Below are 17,791 nucleotides of genomic sequence, written 5' to 3'. Positions count from 1 at the left end.
TTCTCAGTGTTGCAGTATTTTCTGAACCCCTGTTTTATTTCCAAGCTGGTTTTGCTTCCACAGAGTGTCCATGACCTACTTAAATGGCATGTTGTTGCCTAAGCAGCTTGGTTTGCTGTGAATCAAATTCTCTGCAAAATGAGTCACAGGACACAGGTGCGAGTCCATAGGTTTCCTCCAGGAGGCAGTAATATGTATTTCTCTTTGGTGAAAGCAACATGATGTCATTTTAATGAAAACTAACAATGGCGGCATCACTTCCTCTCCAGAATCTGCTGCTGTGATACCGGCAAGAGGCCTGCTATACTTTCTAAGCAGGATTCCTGCCATGGATGAAGAGTCCTGCCTGCTGCATCCAGTTTTGTTTGAAAGGCACCATGTATGCTACTATGATGTCCTCTTAGGAGGCTATAACTAATTTGCTTTAGTCTTCCAGGCCTAAAGGGCAGGTCATATTATTTTGGTAAACATATCAGGATGTGAAATAAGTGAACAGATTTCCGCTGCATTTCCCCTAGAAAACTGTGTTTTGAAAGCTTAGTGGGTAATTCAGTCTGGGAACCCAATCACTGTACTGTAAATATCAGACCACTGGTGCTACAGTGGTGGACAGCTTCTGACATCAAGAGCAAGTGATTATAAGCAAGGAAGACTCATGGAGTAGGGCTGTAAGGTGAGAACGGTATGTGTCTGTGGCTGAATCGGTACCACAGGAGGATTATAAGAATGTGCTTTCTGGTGGTTTAAAAGGGTAGCAGGGGACTTAGGAAACTCTAAATTCAAGCCTGAGGTGGCATCTATGCAATTTTAGTGGTAAGAGTCAATTTGGGATTCAGTGGAAGAAGCTTTTGCAGCTAAATATATATTAATGAAAGTAGATTGCCCTGTGGAAAGGTGGTCTCTCTGTAAAAATGTAGCTAGTTTATCAAGATTATGGCCAGGTTGACGAAAGCATCAGTGGTAAAATTTTTTCTCCAAAGCACTTGACTTTGTACTGCATCCTTTTATTAAAAGGGCTTGCATTGTTAATACAATACATATTAGCTGTATTGAAAACTGGCTCAGTGACAGGTCTTGAGAGTAGCTGTTAATGGAGAGATAAACAACTGGGACGTTCTCTTGAGACTGTTTCTTGGTTCAGTGGTAAGTAATTTTGTCTCATCGGGATGGTAGATACACAGCTACTGCTGCTAAAACTGGGGAGGAGCAGAGGGTTGACGAGGTAATAAATAGAGCAGTTCAGGGAGCTGCATCAGCTGGTGAAAAGTTCAACAGAGCATAGGTTAAACATAGGTGGAGGCAAGGCAGTACAGTTGGGGAGAGTGTAAAGGTTGTAACCGTAGGGTGGGAATCACGTAGAAACAGAGATAATGTGTGAAATCACTCTGCAAGCTGTCATTGTGTCCTTTCACACAGGCCTTGCGTGAGCTCCATACCTAGAAATAAAGCTGTCGTCTAGCCTTTGCACTTTAGCCTTGCCAGTATGTTACTTTCTGTCTCAAAGCAGTCAAGTGTTGGTAAAAGTGTTGAGCTTTGGAAATCTGTCCCTTCCTTAATGAAGGCAATTTAAACTTGCAAGAAGAGTTTTCTAATATTAGACTTTAAGTGCCTTGGTCATTTAAATCTGTGATTATTGAACTGAGCTAACAGGAAGGATGGCTGTGTTTACTTTTCAAATCAAACTGTTTAACCCAGATTTAGTTCCCTGCAAAGTAACATTAGAACTCTTACTGCATACTACAGCAATAGAAAAGATTACACAAGAAAATAAATATTTTCAAATGTTTATTTTTTAAAAAGTTAAGTCCCACAGCTGCCCTCTCCTCTCCAATCTTGTTTAAAACAACCTATCAAATCTCAGAAGGAGAATTTTAGAAATTGAAAGAAGAGCATGGAAAAACTCGGGCATTAACATTTTCTTCCCCTGAAGCTAGCAAATACCTGAAGCAAAACCTCTTCTGAAGGAGGGCATATAAGATTGCATTGTGTAAGTACTTTAATCTCTGTGGAATTTATTTTAAAAAATTCTTCCTTTGGAATGACCAGTCTCTCTTTCTCAGCAAGTGACTTCCTCTGCTAACAACTCCTTTCAAGCCCAGAGTTGTCCTCTTATATCGCAGTTGGGAAGAAGAAAGGGTTTTCTTCAGTTACCTTCCTCCTGTTTTACTAGGAGTGGTGCTCGAATAGCAAGAATTGGTGTTTCTTCCAGGCCTCTCTGGAGAGAACAACTGATCTGCAGGCCATACTGTGGGCCTTTCCCTTTCAGCTGTAATATGCTTTTTGTCCATCAAGCAGAGCAAATACAAAGATTTGAAGTCTCAAATACCCTACTTTCCTGTAATATCTCTTCTGTTGCTCTGAAGTTGAGTATTGGCATTAAAATCGTGACTGACCTGCTGAAAATGCAGCTTAATTCTTCTTGCAGAAGAGACTGGTGTTGAATACTACTGAAATAGGGTCATAGGGAACCTGACCTCTTCCTGTCCCTAAAAGCATGCAGAATAAAGGACTTGTGGTGTAACTGAAAAAAATGCTTGGAAGAAAATTTCTGTTTTCAGTGGGATACATTCAGGCTCAGAGCAGAGAACAGTAAATTCATTTATGCTGTCTAGAGATTGCTTTGCCATTTGCTGGCAGCAGACCTCTGCCTGAGGTGGTTTCTCCGAGACAGATGCCTACACAACTGAGTGATGTAAATTAAGTTTTAAAGTTAGTGCTTCCAGCTTGCAGCATCCTGTGCTTGTGGGTGAAAGCAGGTGCAAGGTGTTTAAGATGCTTGAGTGGATTTTTACCTGGCATCCCCAGGTAGGGAAGTCTGTCTCTTTCTCCCCTAAAGCAGTCTGGTAGTCTTGCCTCACTCTTTGTAAAGGTGTGATTGGTTTCAGAGCAGCTTTAGGAAGCAGAAACAAAGCTGAAAATATATATTTTATGCTGCTGAATATGGATACTCTGAATGGGACACAGTTGTTGGAAATATCTGTTCCACAGTCCTTGCAAAACCAGGAGTGAAACAGTGACTAACCTTTTCTTTCAGTTTGCAATAGCTTTGTATTGCCTCTGTAGTAAAGTGTTCTTTTTTCCCCCTTTAGGTACCATACCAGAGTAGGAACCACATATGCTTTGAACTTCATGGTAGATTGATATACAGTGCTAGAAAATGCCCAGTTTCCATGCAGCAGCCAAGTAGGAACTCCAGCACCTGCTTTTCACCTTCCTGGAGTGCGCTTGTTCTGGCATGGCTCTTCAGACCTTTGCAGTGTGAGCAAAGGCTCTGGTTTTAGTTGTCAGCTTAATGCTTCAAGCCTTGTGCTTGATTTAGGAGTTACCTCTTCAACAAGTTGATACCTAAAGCCAGAATCCTTGAATAAAGCACAGATGAAAGCAGGAATGGATTAATCTTTCTGGAATAACCCCCTGCTCTGTATCTGTTGGTATATCTGTTCTTTAATTGGTGCTGTCACTTCATGGGCTGTGTGCTGTTCGTTAAGCCTCTTTTACGCAGGTCACAATTGCAGAGGGCATTGTAACTAAATGTAACTGCGATCAGCTGATGGTCAGCATATGTAATGTTTTGGCATTGCTCAGTGTTCTTGTTTGCTTGTATGCCCCTAAAAGGGAACTGTTCATTCATTGTAATCAAAATGGTTTACTAGTGATGTGTTCTGCATCTAAAAGGTGGCAGTATCACAGTTAATACAAAGCTTTTTTTTTTCTGTTTTTTTTTTTTTTCCTTTTATTTGGGCTTTCAAGAAGAAATGTCTTCTGATCTCTGCCAGTGAAGGCAGAGCTGCCTCAGCTGGAGATATAAGAAGACCATCTTCATGCATTTGAAAGGAAAAAGGTCCACAGTAAACGAATGGGACTTCTACTTGAGTGCTTTAAAAGACAGCCAGCATCTGCCAGTAGTGATAATTCTCAAGTTGTGTATTGGTGGCTATCTCCCAAACTCTTGCAACTATTATGTGAAAAGGTTTCATGTTTGCAAAGCTGTGCAGCTTGATAATATGGACCTGTTCATACATGTGTATCCATAGTAATAAAGTGTCAATGAATTCCTGTTACTGCTGCAGGGTTAACATAGGCATGCAAGTCTGGCAGGCTTACAGCATGTTAACAGCGAGTTTAAGTGACTGTAGGGAAGGTGGCTTGGCTGTATTGTGTGCTTTTCAATTATGGCATGCATTCAACAGGCAAGCAGCTCTCTATTAAACTGCAGGCAGAAACTGAAGTATGATGTTTCTGAACTGATTTTTGCTCTTGAAGCAACACTTTTGCAGCCTACTATTCTTCCTCCTAAAGAGTGTGGCAGAGAGAAACTGTACTGCTTCAATAAAAAACTAGCTCAGCTGATCTCAAGCTCCTGTTTTGTACTTCTGGTCCTGTTTAGTCTTTTCTCATTTATGTTCTGTTTTTTTCCTCTTTCATTTTCAGACAGCCTTGTGTTTCCCCAGCTCATGGGCTAGTGAGGGGGTTGTGCCTTTAATATAAAACAGCTGTCAGCTGTGAAATAAGTGGAAAACTTGATTTCAGTAAACACTAGAGCAAGTGTACTTATTAGCATGCTGCCCCACAGCAGTATCTCAGTGCCAAGCTTGACAACAGTCTCGTGTGGGTGATACCTGATTTGCTAAGTGTCAGCTAGAAAATATTGCTGGGAAGTTCTGGAGAAAGCATATTCCTAGACTTTAAATAAATGTTTCGTACTGGAAAAGTTCTCGCATAAACAAAACTGCTGTTGCACAAGCTTCATTCAGAGCCGGTCAACAACCTTAAAATCCCAGTCCCCAAGCGTGCTTTTCTGTCCCCAAAGTCAATTGTTCAATTGTCCAGGGTGCAATTATTCATTGTTTGCTAAGTACTTAAAATAACAGAAGCATCTGCTTCTTTCCTCCTCAGACATAGCTTTTGGGTTAGTGTAGTTGCGTAGAGTTCATGCTAATACCAGTTTACCTAAGTATTGATTAGTAACGTAGCTGTTGCTTAAACTCTGCTGTCAGTATACATCTTAAATAAATCAGTACTGTATTGCTGAATGTTCAGTTCGTTCCTGTCTCCCAGTCTGCAACAAACACGTAGGCTTCACAGAATTAGAATATAAGTTATATGTGAGACTAAAGTTGCAAACCCCTCTCCTTTGAAGAAGGTGCCAATATTTAGAGTGATTTAATTAGATGAACCATGTTGTTACTGTCTTGCACGGGAGTCAGCTTAGGCAGAGATTGGGAAGACCAGGACCCCAGGCACGAGGGGAGGGTGCTCCAGGGAGGGAAGTGAGATGTTACGTAGCCCTGTCCTTCAGGGTGTGGAAATGCTTGGGTGAACCTCTCCCTACCTTGCATCGTTTGCTCTGCTCTTTACAGACCTGATTTCCTTGCCAAAGGCCTATATCATACCTGCAGGCTGCTCCATTGCTTCTGCTCATTCATGTTGTACTCTAATACAGCCTTCTATCACCTTACTGACTTTTTCCTCCTCTCCTACTGCACTCCCAGTTCCTTGCACCACCCTCCCTGGCCTTGCATCGCTATTGGCCGATCAGCAGTGGCTTTCTGTTCCCCTAATCCCAAGTGCAATTGCCTTGTTTCCACTTCTTGCTGCATCGGGATCTTGGTTCTTGCAGGTCCTACCCAAGGTCCTCTTTCATAAACTGAGCTGGTGTTATTAAGGTCTCAATAGCTGGAGCTTGCTTGCCCCTTCTGAATAACCCCAATTTACTGAGGCACCCTCCTGCTTTTGTAGTCGTACCTCTTGGAGAGGTGGACGCCGAGTTCCTGTAAATGGCCAGCTAGATGACCTCCTCCTTGCTGTTGATCATTCTGAGTTAATGTTTAATCATTTAATATTAATCTGAAGGAGGCACAGAAGCAGTCTAAGCGAGGGTCTAGGCTGTAAGAGGAGAGCTCGATAATGACATCAGCTGGACTGGGGAGTTTGGGAGCTTAAAGAAGTTTCAAACCTCATCTGTGTTCATGGAGCGGCACTGCCTGAAGCCCTTACTCCAGCCAAAAGGAGATGCCTTATAGGCAGCAGCTTGTTTGGGGGCTGAAAGGGGTCAGAAAGCCTCTAAGAAGAGCTTGGGATTAAGTGGAGAGTTTGCCATGAATGGAGGCATTGCAGGGTAAGGATGCTGCTGAAGAGGAGTGTGTTTTAGGCCACAGTGCATGGTCTCTGCGAGCCGATGCCACTGCCAAAAGAAAAGTCCTGGAGGCGGCTTCTCGGCATGGGCATTTGGACCACTACTGCTAAACCAACTTGAGAAGCTCGTCTACACGAAAAGCTAATTTTGTATGTGTGTACGTGTGAGATGCACGTGAGGTCTTTGCCATGATGAATTTCTTTTTGTGGCCACATGAATATGTGACAGCAGCTTCAGGCTGTGCATAGGTATGGCAGTGAATGGAAAATGGGATAAATGCTGCATGGTTTACCGAAGTAGAACTTACCAAATGGATTTAGTTAACTTCTCTGATTTAAATGTGATATGGAGGTTTTTTTTTTTTGTGGGGGGGGGGTTAGATGTTAGAAATCCAGTAGGTCTAACTGAAGCCAGTGTCAGTAAGCATTTGACTGATGTTACATGGGACATGGTTAATGAAAATAAGGGGGATACGGAAAGTGCTGGTTAGCATATAGACAAAATATTCTGGTTTCTGTTTGCTGACATGCAGCATTTCTCTGGAGCTGTGTATGCAGCTTTCACTTGGACTTTCTGTGATACTGCTGTGAACAGAGAAATAAGCTAGTGCTTATGATCGCTTCCTGCTGTACTTTAGAAATGCAACATACAGTTTAGCAAAAAAAAAGTTTTTTCTTTTTGTACACTATAACAGTGGTAAAACTAAGCGTAAATTACTGTAGCTGGCAATATTTTCTTGTGGTTGGAACAACTTGAATTTCTTGACAAACGCTAACTTTTTTTATGGGACATCTCCTGGTCAATGTTCATTTGAGCTTTTGCCTGTATTGGGACACCTTTACCTTCCATCACTGTTGGTGATGTCTCTGTTTAAAAAATAAGATATCGTATACTCTGAGCAATTAAAAATGGATCTTGCATGTTTGAAAACATTCTCAAAAAACTCTTTCTTTTCTTTTCTGTCCTTTTCTTTATGAAAACCTGCGGGTTTGAAATTAGTTGTCTTTCCATTGCCTTATTAAGGCCATTATTTCTGATCATTTGTCTTTTAATTAAAAGAGAAATAGCAGAATATCCCAACAGTTTGCTTCTGGATAAAATCAAATGAAATAGGCTGCTGGAGACCAGAGTACAGTTCATGACGTGATGGGCGGGTAGCCCTTTGTGTGCTGGGCCTTTGAAGATGAAAGCTTGAGTGCTGTGCTCCATCCTCACATTTTAAGGCCAATATTTAGAAGGCCTTTGAAAGTGAAGGCTTGAATGCCTTGCTCCATCCTAACATTTTGAGAACAATATTTAGAAGGGGTGCTTGGCATTTTATTGCCCTCCTCCGCTCCCCCCCCCCCCCTTTCTGGCTGGTGTAAATAGGACCATCACTGGTTGTGAGATTTGGATATCTTGCTATCTCTGCCTGCTGGGTATAGCTTTATTCAACTTTTAAAATAGTTTCATGCACTTGTCATCTCCTAAGAAAAATCACTGTTCAGTGAGAAAGGAGCTAGTACGATTTGGTGTATGGCCTTGGGCAAACTTCAGGCTGTCTAGCTCAGCTCTGCATCACCAAAGGGAGGCTTGGGAAGCGTGAGCTGTTGCACTCTGCCAGGATTTGGTGAGATGAATTAAGCAAGCCACTGCTTTGAGTAGGGTTGATCTTTTGGGGTGAGGGAATGGACTGAGTGACTTTTTAGGATCTCTTATAACTGCTTTTCTGTTAATCTGTTTGTTGTGTTCCTAAAATAGAAATAGTTCCTGATTTCAGATGCTTTTTCTTAAATCGAGCATTTTGGATGCTGCAGTGATGAAAGCCGTAGGATTAGACATGAATTGGCCTGCTGCATCTTCAGGACCTTTGATGGCAGAGAATGGAAATTTACCTTGTATTAATTGGCTGATGCTTCGTGGTAACCAATCTAACAACTCTCACTGATGATGCTTGGTTTTATATGGAGGTAGATTTATACTTGTATTAGAGAGGCCGTCAACAAACAAGACCAACCTTTTTTAGATCTTCTTAATAGCTGAAATGTTTAGTTGTCTTCTGCAAAGTCAGTAACGTTCCTTTTCAGCGTATCATGTCCTTCACGCACATAGCATGGGTCAGTAACAATTTATTCTCTGGCTGATTTCAATTATGGCTTGCTTTTTCATCGCTAGCTGGTTGTCTCTGGTGCACAGGAGATGGTGATATAATAGCCACAATGTTAGCCAGTGGATTGCAGGTTTGGGTTTTTTTTGTGTGTGTGTGTGTGTGTGTGTGTGTGTGTGTATCAGTTGCTTTGTTCCGGAAGGGAGCCTCCGGTTAAACAATTCATAGGAACAGAGCAGTGTTCGAATGCTTGACAAAATGTTAAGTAATTTTTCAATATATGCTCTGCATGCCTGTTCACAATGTAATAGCTTCGTTCTTTTTTTTTCAGGAGTTTAAAACCTTCAAAACTCCCATTGTCTGGGGAGATATGTGTAAAAGTGACAATACTGCAGTTCAGTTTTTGAAAGGGGCAGAGAGAGAAGCAGGGGAAGATTTCCTCAGAAGGTGCAAAAGTTCAAGATTCTAAGGAATTGTTTTATTATTATTGTTAAGCAGCAGCAAATGAATCTGGTAGACTGTTAATTTTCTTGTTTTTCAGATTTTTCAAAGAGCAAAGATTTTTAGGAATTAAATAAAGAAACAGAACTCTGAAGATGCAGATACAAAACAGCTTCTGTCTGGACTTTTTTTTTTTGTTTTGTTTTATGAAAAATGCTTGTGAGAACAAGTGCAATGCCTTTGAATTTATGGCTTGTTTCCAGAACTGTGACTTTGTTTATGACTTTCTTAGGTGATTGCTTAATCCTGGATGCAGCAAGATGAATTTGGGGCCTTTGCTTTTGATTTTTGAGTTCTTTTGCAGTGAACTGATGCTGTTTAAATGGATCTTAATGCCAAAGGGAGAAGTCATTTGCTCAGATGTTAAAAGTTATAGCACATACTGTTGTGTTCCCACTGGCTATGTTGAATTTGAGGGTTAGATCTCTTTTCAAAATTGGGTGGATTTTCAGTAATTCAGCCTCCCCGCTCTCTATAAAGTGACTCTACTGAAGCAGAAATAAGGCTTGGTCGAAGATTTTTCTTTGAGGAAAATTTTGTGTAGTTGGGCCTGAGAGAAAAGAAGCACACAATTGCCTGTGCAATTTTATTCATTGCCCACAGAAATCAGGAGAGGACAAACCCTTTGACATTAGCATCTTTTCAATTTGCCTTTGACCATAAATAAAGCAGATTTTGCAGCAAACCGAAGGAGAAGAAGACCCAAGTTAATCCTGCAGTGGAAAACTGCTTTGTTGTGTGTAATCATGCAAGCTCTCCAGAACTTGCTGTAACATTTCAGAGTGGAGCTCAGACCCATTGCCCATCTGTGAACTTGCATTCGGGAGATGGGAGGCTGCCTCCAAATGTGCTTTCGCACAGCTGGACGCCTTGTTGGGGTTTTATTTTTTTGGCAGGGACCAAGTGGAATAAAACAACAGATTAATCTACTCGGGCAGATCAGATGCCCTTTTCTGTTAGACAAGGAGGGGACCACATTCTTGTTATGCCGTCATTCATGTAGGTACTTCTTCCTCCATCACCTTTAAAGTCACTTTTGCCACCAAGTGATCAGGAGGTACCTTGTATGGCCGAGAATGAAAATGGTCTTGGCTTCTGTGTCCTGTGCTCTGAATCTCTGCCATGGCAGGACCGCCAGTTTGCAGCTGTCGATTTGAGGGACACTGGAGCAAACCAGAGAAACAGAATGCACTGAAACCACAGTAGGGTCCTGTAATCGGGAGTCTGTGAGCACCTTGTTTTAACGTTGAGCCTGCTAGATTGCAAAGGCCATGTGGGCTGTATGTGTATTTCTGTCTGTCCTTTGGGGACTGCAAGCCCAACATGTGTGTGTTCCTAATAAATTTTGTCCTATTCTTGCTCGGCTAAAGCTCACCCAGTACTAGTCTCCTGATTGTCCCTAGGCCTATCCTATAAATTACCAGGAAATTTTTCAAATTTGGATGTCACACTCGCAGGAAAGACTTTCTTCTTTCATATTTAAGTATGATTGGAGAGGGAGTGTACTTTCTACATCCACTTTGGAAACCTGCATTAGGCAAAAACTGCTTCAAATTTTGTATGCGTTTGGACAGAACCAGAAGCTGGGCAAAAGCCCAAGAAAATGCAATGTTGGTAGCTGTATGCGTGTGTTTTCTTTTTTTGTTGTTGTTGTTGCCTTTATCGTGGTTCATGCTAATATATTCAGTGTCTTCAGTTTGCAACTGCTTAGTAAAAAGACAATGTGACTATTTCATTAAATGGGCTTTAAGTTAATCTATTAGCTATCGCTAACTTGCTCAGTTTAAACAGGGCAGACCTGGGATATGCCAGTTCGAGTGCCCTAGTTGTAGTGAGATTTTCTAACCCACGTTTATTTTCCTCTAAGGTCAACTTAAGTTTTCGGGGGGGGGGGGGAGTGTGTGAACAGTGTGTTGCTGCTGCTTTTGCTTGAGCACACCAAAAAATCCCTGTGCAGGGCATTTATTTCACGAAATAGATTTTTGTGCAGAGCAAGGGCAATTTCATTTAGTTAAATCGCTCACTGAAGACTTACCTGATAATTTTACATCTGCACTTTGGTACATTATCTTGGATTTATCAGCAGAAGAGAAGCTGGTTATTGATGGATAGCAAGTCTGTCCTGGTTGCATTTTAAGCAGACATCTCCGTGGTGATGAGGTGTAAATGTCACATTACTGATTAGCATTTGGCATGAGTTAAGGGATGTTTCAACTAAGTCTTCTAAAGAGAAAGAGGAAACTAAAATCATTCCTAAGTTCTGACAGCGTTACTCAGAGAATGTAGTCTTCATCAGCATTTTCTGTTCTTGACTTTCATAAACTCGTGTCTGGGTCGTGCTCAGTGTTTTTGCCACCTGGATATTCTCAAAACCTGTGTTTTGATGAGCTCTGATTGTGCCTGGAGGAGTCAGAACTGATGCTGGTGCCATTCAGAACAGTTTGCAAGGTTTTTTTCTGTCCGTCAGCCTTGACACAGAACTGTAGGACTAAATGCCTGGCCCGTGTACAAGCCCCCTGGCATAAGTGCACTGGGCCCTAGAACAGCTTGCTAGAAGCTGCCGTTGTCCCTTCTTAGTGCAAACCCATCGTAGGTGGTGAGGGCAGAGTCACATCTTGGGTGGGAGGACGCAAGAAGGCTGTGTTACTGTGAGTAACCAGCCAAACAAAGGGAAAAGGAGGTTTATCAAAAAAAAAAAGACACTTTTCTCATTGAAGAGAACTAAAATATGCTCTGAGAGCTCAGCCGCTAAATGCGAGCTGCCCTCTGGTGATCTCTCCTTCTCTTCTGCAAACCTCCTACCCTCCATGAAAACATGTGGTACGTGCAAATGTGTGGGTGCTTGTGGATAGCTGGATTGAATTTGAGAGGAGAGTGCTGCAGTTGTGATTAGCCCAAGTGCCATGTTGTGTGGTTTTTGCCAGACCTGTGGGGGTGGGCATGCATATTTAGCTGACCTTGCAGCGTTTCACAGCAGATTGCTTTCCAGACCAGGGTTTTAGAGGTGCTGAGCATGAGGTGGGTACGTCTGATGGGCCCCTCTCAAAGATGCCTGGGCACTTGGGAGCTCTGTGTCCAGGCTGCTGTCCTTGGAGGCAGAGGCGTGTCAGTTGAAGGCTTTGGTACTCACTGACTTTCTTCCAAAAGACTCTGTTTTGCACCATTTCCCCTGACAATCCTTTGTTTCTGCTTTCCTTAATACTTACGGAAGCTGGACTTGAGGTGCAGGAAACCTTTTGCTGGCTTTTTTTCACATTGTCATTACCAGGTTTTCCGTGGGAAGCACTAAAGTCCGTTGAACCTTTCAGCATGGGCTTGTTGCAGCCAGAACTGGTCAGCAGTGTCTTGGTAACACATTTTTTTCCTCTTGGAAAAAGGCAGTTCCTTTAGCTTGTCAAAAAAATGCATCCATTTGGATGGCAGGGATCTCTGAAGTCCAGAATATTATTCCTGGGCAAGAGAGGACAGACAGGTACCTGTGGGTAGGCAGTAGTGGAGTGGATGCAGTTTTTGGATGTATAGGAAAGTAACCTAGCCTAGTGAGTACCCTAGTAGTCATGCCGTAACCTTATACTGGGTTGGGGAAGGAGGTTTTCTCCTTTGGCACTATGTAGACAAGCTGCTGAAAGCCGTGGCTTTAGCCCAGGAGTACAAAAGCTGTTGCGATCTGGAATATTTTGGTACATGGTGAAACTCTTTCTATCCCAGCTCTGGCTGCGCGCTGGTATTTCTTGGAGAAGTGCTTACAAGAGACATCTACAGGCCCTCTGTTTGATTCTTTGCAGTAGCTGATGGTGTTCAAACCTTTTTAGCGCTGCTTTGGAGCAAGTTAAATGTGTTGGTTCCTAAAATCACCAAATGGGAGATTAATGATTTCATGCCTCTTGGAAAAATGTTTGCTGACATGGAGCATGGTTTGTCGTTATTCCTGCTTGAGACTGTCAGCTGGAGAGCAAAGGAAATCATGTTGCCTGAAGTATTTATATGGGTTTTAGTTCTTGACTGAAATCACAGCTGAGGGCCTCAGTGTTTCTGCCCACAGCATGTTGATCAACTAACTCCTTGGAAGTACAGCTTCATATATACATGCATATATATATATATCTGTGTGTATGGTAATTATTCTGTGGCAATAACATATATTTTGAGAGAAGTTGCTTAGCTTCTGCTGTGTGATCCTTTAATTATTTTTTGTAGCTTCTTCTTCCCAGTCAGAATACTTAGGAGAAGATAGAAATAAAGTTTTGGAGGAATTGTGCCAAGCTCAGTCTGGACTCCTAGCGAATGACGCCACAGATAAGAAATCTTTTGGTATTTTATTACTTAGAGAAACTTGCTTTGCAAGGCATCGAAAGGTAGGAATCCTTTTAGCTGGACAAGGTATAACCTCTCCTCCAGTCTGTACATAAGGTCATGTGTAATTTTATCAGTGTAGGATCAGGCAGTCTCATTACAAGTAGTTCATCAAAATTTATGAAGGTCTCACTTAAAATCTCACTTATAGTGATTTAAATGGGAAATGCGGTCAGACTTCTCTTTGGAGACAAAGGTCTTCACTGTGTGATACGTTTTCCCAGAGATCCTGAAATCTGTAAAATCAGCAGAAAAAAAGCTGTTACAGAGTTTTTTAAAATATCAGTGGAGAGTTTCTGTTCCCTTTTCCTAGGCTGCATATCATCAGCTGATGGTTTGGTTGCTTCTGCTTTTCTCAAACAGCTGAGGCTACGTAAACAGTTTGAAATTTAGTTTTGTTTAAAGAATAAATGAAATGGCCAGGTTTTCAAATGCACCAAGCACACTGATCATTGTGCAAATTGCTTCATAAAACTTATGCTGTATTGAGATTTTTTTTTTTCCCTTTTATACAGGCGTTACGGATTATGGTTCCGATTGCGAAGGTTGTTAATCTGGTTGTTGGGAGTGTACATAGCCATCCCATTTCTAGTAAAACTTTGCCCTGCTATTCAGGCGAAGCTGGTCTTCCTAAACTTTGGTAAGTGACTATGTTGGGACGGGTGAAGGGTGAGGGGAGGAGTGTTTTAATCTTTCATTTGCTGTGGCTCTTTTCCCCTGCATGTTTACAGCTTTTGAAGAACAGGAACTTTCACATGTTGCGAGTTCCCCAAATAATGGGCTTCAGAGCGTTTTCTGTGGCCCTAATAGTCTTTGTAGTATGTCTTTGGTCTAAATAGAGAGACTAAACTGCAGTAAATTTCAGCAGAAAGTCTCCTTCAGAAAGCTGTGCAACGTTTCAAATGCATTTTTCTGAAGGGTTTAATAAAGATGTGTGAATAGAGAGCAAGCAAGTGAAACTAAATCCAGTGCGTTATTTTTCCAGACAGCAATTCTTCACCTGAAAGCATTTTAGGAGAATATTCTGGCTGGGGCAGAAGAAAATTCCAGGTAGCCCACTCACACAGTCAGGTTTAGTGTTTTCCTGTTTAGCATTTATATTCGGTCAAACCATCCGTGCAGTTGATCTGGTGCGCTGGCTCAGAGGGTGGCCAGCTCCTGACAAGGCCTGAGCATCCACAGGATGGAAAATGAGGGAACATCAGTGTACGAGGGACACTTCTTTGCAATCTAAATTTGTCTTTTCAACCTTACTCCCATTTTGTAATGAAGTTTTGGAAAACCTCATCCTTGGATTGTTAAGGTTGGGCTAGGAGGACCAGGTAGATATGTTTGCTTTTATATCACTTGCATCATTTTGGCTGCATTCTCTGTATATTTCAATGCTTTTTCACGGCCACTGTGAAGTGTGCGAGTGTACTTTTTCGACGGTTCCAGCTCTTGTGCCTTGGTTGTCAGAGCTGACAGCTGGATAACATGTGGAGGTTACTTCCATTTTCATCACCTTGCTTTTGTCAGTAACGATTTTAATTTGCCCTTGCGTAGCTTCGTTGAGTCCCTCTGAAGTTCCAACCTCTTTTTATTCCCGAGTGACCACATAGTTGTCCTGTAATGCTCTCTCAGTGGTCCTTGCACCATTACCACTCCAGTGTTGTCCCCACTCCTTTGTATAATGGCAGTCAGCTTTTTTCTGTGCTTTCCTCCCATGACGAACTATTTGCCTTAACGGTTTCCTGGGAAGCACACTTACTAGAAGCACACTGGCATGTTTGAGTAATTCTGCTTGACTGGAGAGTGGCACTTCTCCTTTAGTCTTGTCGTATTGTTTTTAACCTCCTGAGTACAAATCCACACTCTCCAGCCATCTTTTTCCTCCCCCGTTCATGTAGTTTGGGATTTGTTTCCAAAATGGTAGTACAGAGCTTCAGGAAAGCACTTCCATTTTTTCTTGAGGCATCCAGATGAATCAATAGCCACGCTCCCGCTGCTAGCCACTGGACCAATGTCTAGATTTGTTCTTGTGGATAGTGCAGAGTCTCTTATTCCATTTTATATGATACACAGGCATACGCTGCAAGAGATCGCAAACTGTCTCTTGTGGTGACTGCCAAAAGTCTTCAGAAAGCTGAGATTTATAGAAACACAAATACAGAACAGATCAGTTTTAGTGTATCGGTATGACTAGTAAACTGTGTTTTGTGTCATGTGATGTGTGCTACAAGTGATATGAAATAGCTCTGAAACGTGCTACTGGAATAACCCTCCATGTGATATTTACCCATATGATGATCTGTTTTCATGTGTGTGTGTTTGTGTAGAATACATGGACCATGCCAGTGACAGATGCCATATATAAAAATTGCCTGTATTTCTGTCTTTTTCTTGCCTTAATATAGATGCTTACCTGGCCTCCATCACTGTAACATTGGTATGTTCATGTTTGGATCTTTGTAATATCTCTATCTGGCAAGAAAGTCTTAACAGATGTTGCAGATGGGAAAATCAAGAAACAGAGAAGTTGAATACTTTTCCCAGAGCACTGCTAGAAGTGACTTGTGCGTCTGTCCAGACCTCAACCGCAGACTTTATCTTCCTCTTGGAGGATCTGCCACCCCTGTGAGAGAGCCACCAAGATCTGCTGTGACAGCACAGCGAGCTGGCGGGTCTGTGGCAATGTGCACACTTTGTTTTAGACTCCTTCACATTCATGTCTGTTGGGGTCAAGATGATCAACAAATACCTTTAAAAAAGATCAGTGCTTTTGCATAACAGCAAAGCAAACTTAGACAAGAAATATAGATCTGCCTAAGGGGCCAGATTTGTTGAGTGGACTGCCTGGTTTTCATGTTTGTGGAATGCTTAGCAATATTTTTGGGGAAGTGAAGTGAGATTTGACTAGCTGCCATTAGCGGTGTTTCTCTGTCAAGAGCAGCAAGACTTGGCATGTTGATTATTATTTCACTACATTTCAAGGAGTCAAACTTTTTGGTTCTGCTGAAGTGGGCCTCTATTTTATGGGAAAAGCCCAAATAAGTGGGAAACCAGAGTCCTTAAAACTGCTTAATCCTGTCAGTAGGTGTCTCTAGCATCTCTCTCGTTACCTGCATGTGTCAGAGGCTGCTTAGAAAGGCAGTACAGCAATGGTGATAGAAAAGCAGGCATTTAGATTAAGCCTTCATTTAACATATCACACCATATCTGTAAGATGTGGCTTGTGAACCAAGCAATGGGAAACAAAATGCTGAAAACTTAAAACAGATGTTTGACTTTCCTGATGCTGCTCATGTATCAGTCATTGAGTATAACAAGCAATGAGCAACTGTGTGTTGCATAGGTTGGAAAAATAAAGCATTTGGAAGAATGAACTGAGCTGGACTCATCTTGTTTTCTGGGATCTCTTCCCAAAGAGATGAAGTTTCTGGTGTAACATGACCTCTTTTAAACGCTGTGACATCTGAAAGATGGGCAGTTATTTGAGAGTCTCCGGAGAGAGGGATAACAAGCTGCACCTCTTCCTCGAAGGCTCAGGAGGGCAGTATTTGACACAGTTTATCTTACTCTTATATGCCAATAACAATGTGGTGTCTGCTACTGCAATGTAATATTTCCTTTGGATTGCATTATTACAGAGGCTGTAAAACCACTTGTCATCTTGAAACACATTACAACTTTGGACTGTACTCTTTGTCCCAAGTGAGTTTGTCACATCACTAACTTGCATTACAGCTCTGATGCAAATAGTAAAAGGTTTGTCAAATCAATGAACCTATCCCACTAATGCAACAGGAGTGACTGGCTCATGTCTGGAAGTTGTACAAAGCAAACAGGGCAGAGATGGTTAAGTATGTGTCACAGGAAACTTTGTCTCCCTCATACCTTAATTTTAGCCTGCTCCCTGTTTTTGTGCTGGTTGCTTCTGTCTTCTTACCTTGCTTTCGTTGAGGTTTATATTTTAGTCATAGCTGTTGCCTGTTTATCCTTTCACACAGAAAGAGAAAGATCTTTCCAGTAGAGTGGACGAGTTTGTAGAGCTCTCGAGTGCCTTGGTAAAGCTGTTTTGTAAGAAAATAAAGGTAAAAATTAAAATGTTTTATCTTCTGTTTGTTTCTTTGTGTTTTTTTTTTTTTTTCCAGTGAGGGTCCCATATTTCATTGACTTGAAAAGACCACAGGATCAAGGTTTAAACCACACCTGTAATTATTATCTGCAGCCAGAGGAGGGTGTAACCGTTGGAGTCTGGTAAGGAAACCTGTTCTACGCAGCATGTGCCATGCATCCTTAGTCACCCTCTTTGCTCTCACTGTTGCCTGCATATCCACTCTTGCATGATCAAGCATGGTGACAGCCATTGCTTGCTCTTATTTGCGGATGTCTGTATTTTTCTCTGCCAAGTAACACAGTTGATGTTGAAAGCTATGCAGATCTCTGGAGCTTGCTTGAACTCAAATCACTGGCACATAAAACACAGTTGGAAAACCTGTACATTCAGAGAAACTTCATAGCTTGGAATGGCAACGGTTACTGCTCTTAATTGCTAAAAAGTTCATGCCTCCAGATCAGAGCAGACCCAATGAATTAGGAGTTTTGTCATTCAACTGCTGTTCGTACTCTGTTTTGCAAAACAAACATGTGGGAAGATGGGAAAACAGGATCAAAGTGTTCAGGGTGGGAGGAAGAATATTCTGTGTATAAAACATATGTAAGGTTCTGGAGAG

The 17,791-nt window shown here is 41.9% G+C and overlaps 1 protein-coding gene across 1 annotated transcript in view; it reads left to right on the top strand.

Annotated features, from left to right (window-relative positions):
* Positions 1–17,791, top strand: part of ABHD12 (abhydrolase domain containing 12, lysophospholipase) — a 46,589-nt gene that overhangs the window by 6,307 nt on the left and 22,491 nt on the right. Inside the window, exons 2-3 of the mRNA XM_067292662.1 lie at positions 13,592–13,716; positions 17,210–17,315. Of these exons, the coding sequence (XP_067148763.1) occupies positions 13,592–13,716; positions 17,210–17,315 (231 nt within the window). The remainder of the gene's footprint in view (positions 1–13,591; positions 13,717–17,209; positions 17,316–17,791) is intronic.

The sequence above is a fragment of the Apteryx mantelli genome, chromosome 3 (genome assembly GCF_036417845.1).
Source record: "Apteryx mantelli isolate bAptMan1 chromosome 3, bAptMan1.hap1, whole genome shotgun sequence".
Lineage (NCBI taxonomy): Eukaryota > Metazoa > Chordata > Aves > Apterygiformes > Apterygidae > Apteryx > Apteryx mantelli.
The sequence above is the reverse complement of the archived record's forward strand: the minus strand, read 5'-3'. Positions and strand labels throughout refer to the sequence as shown.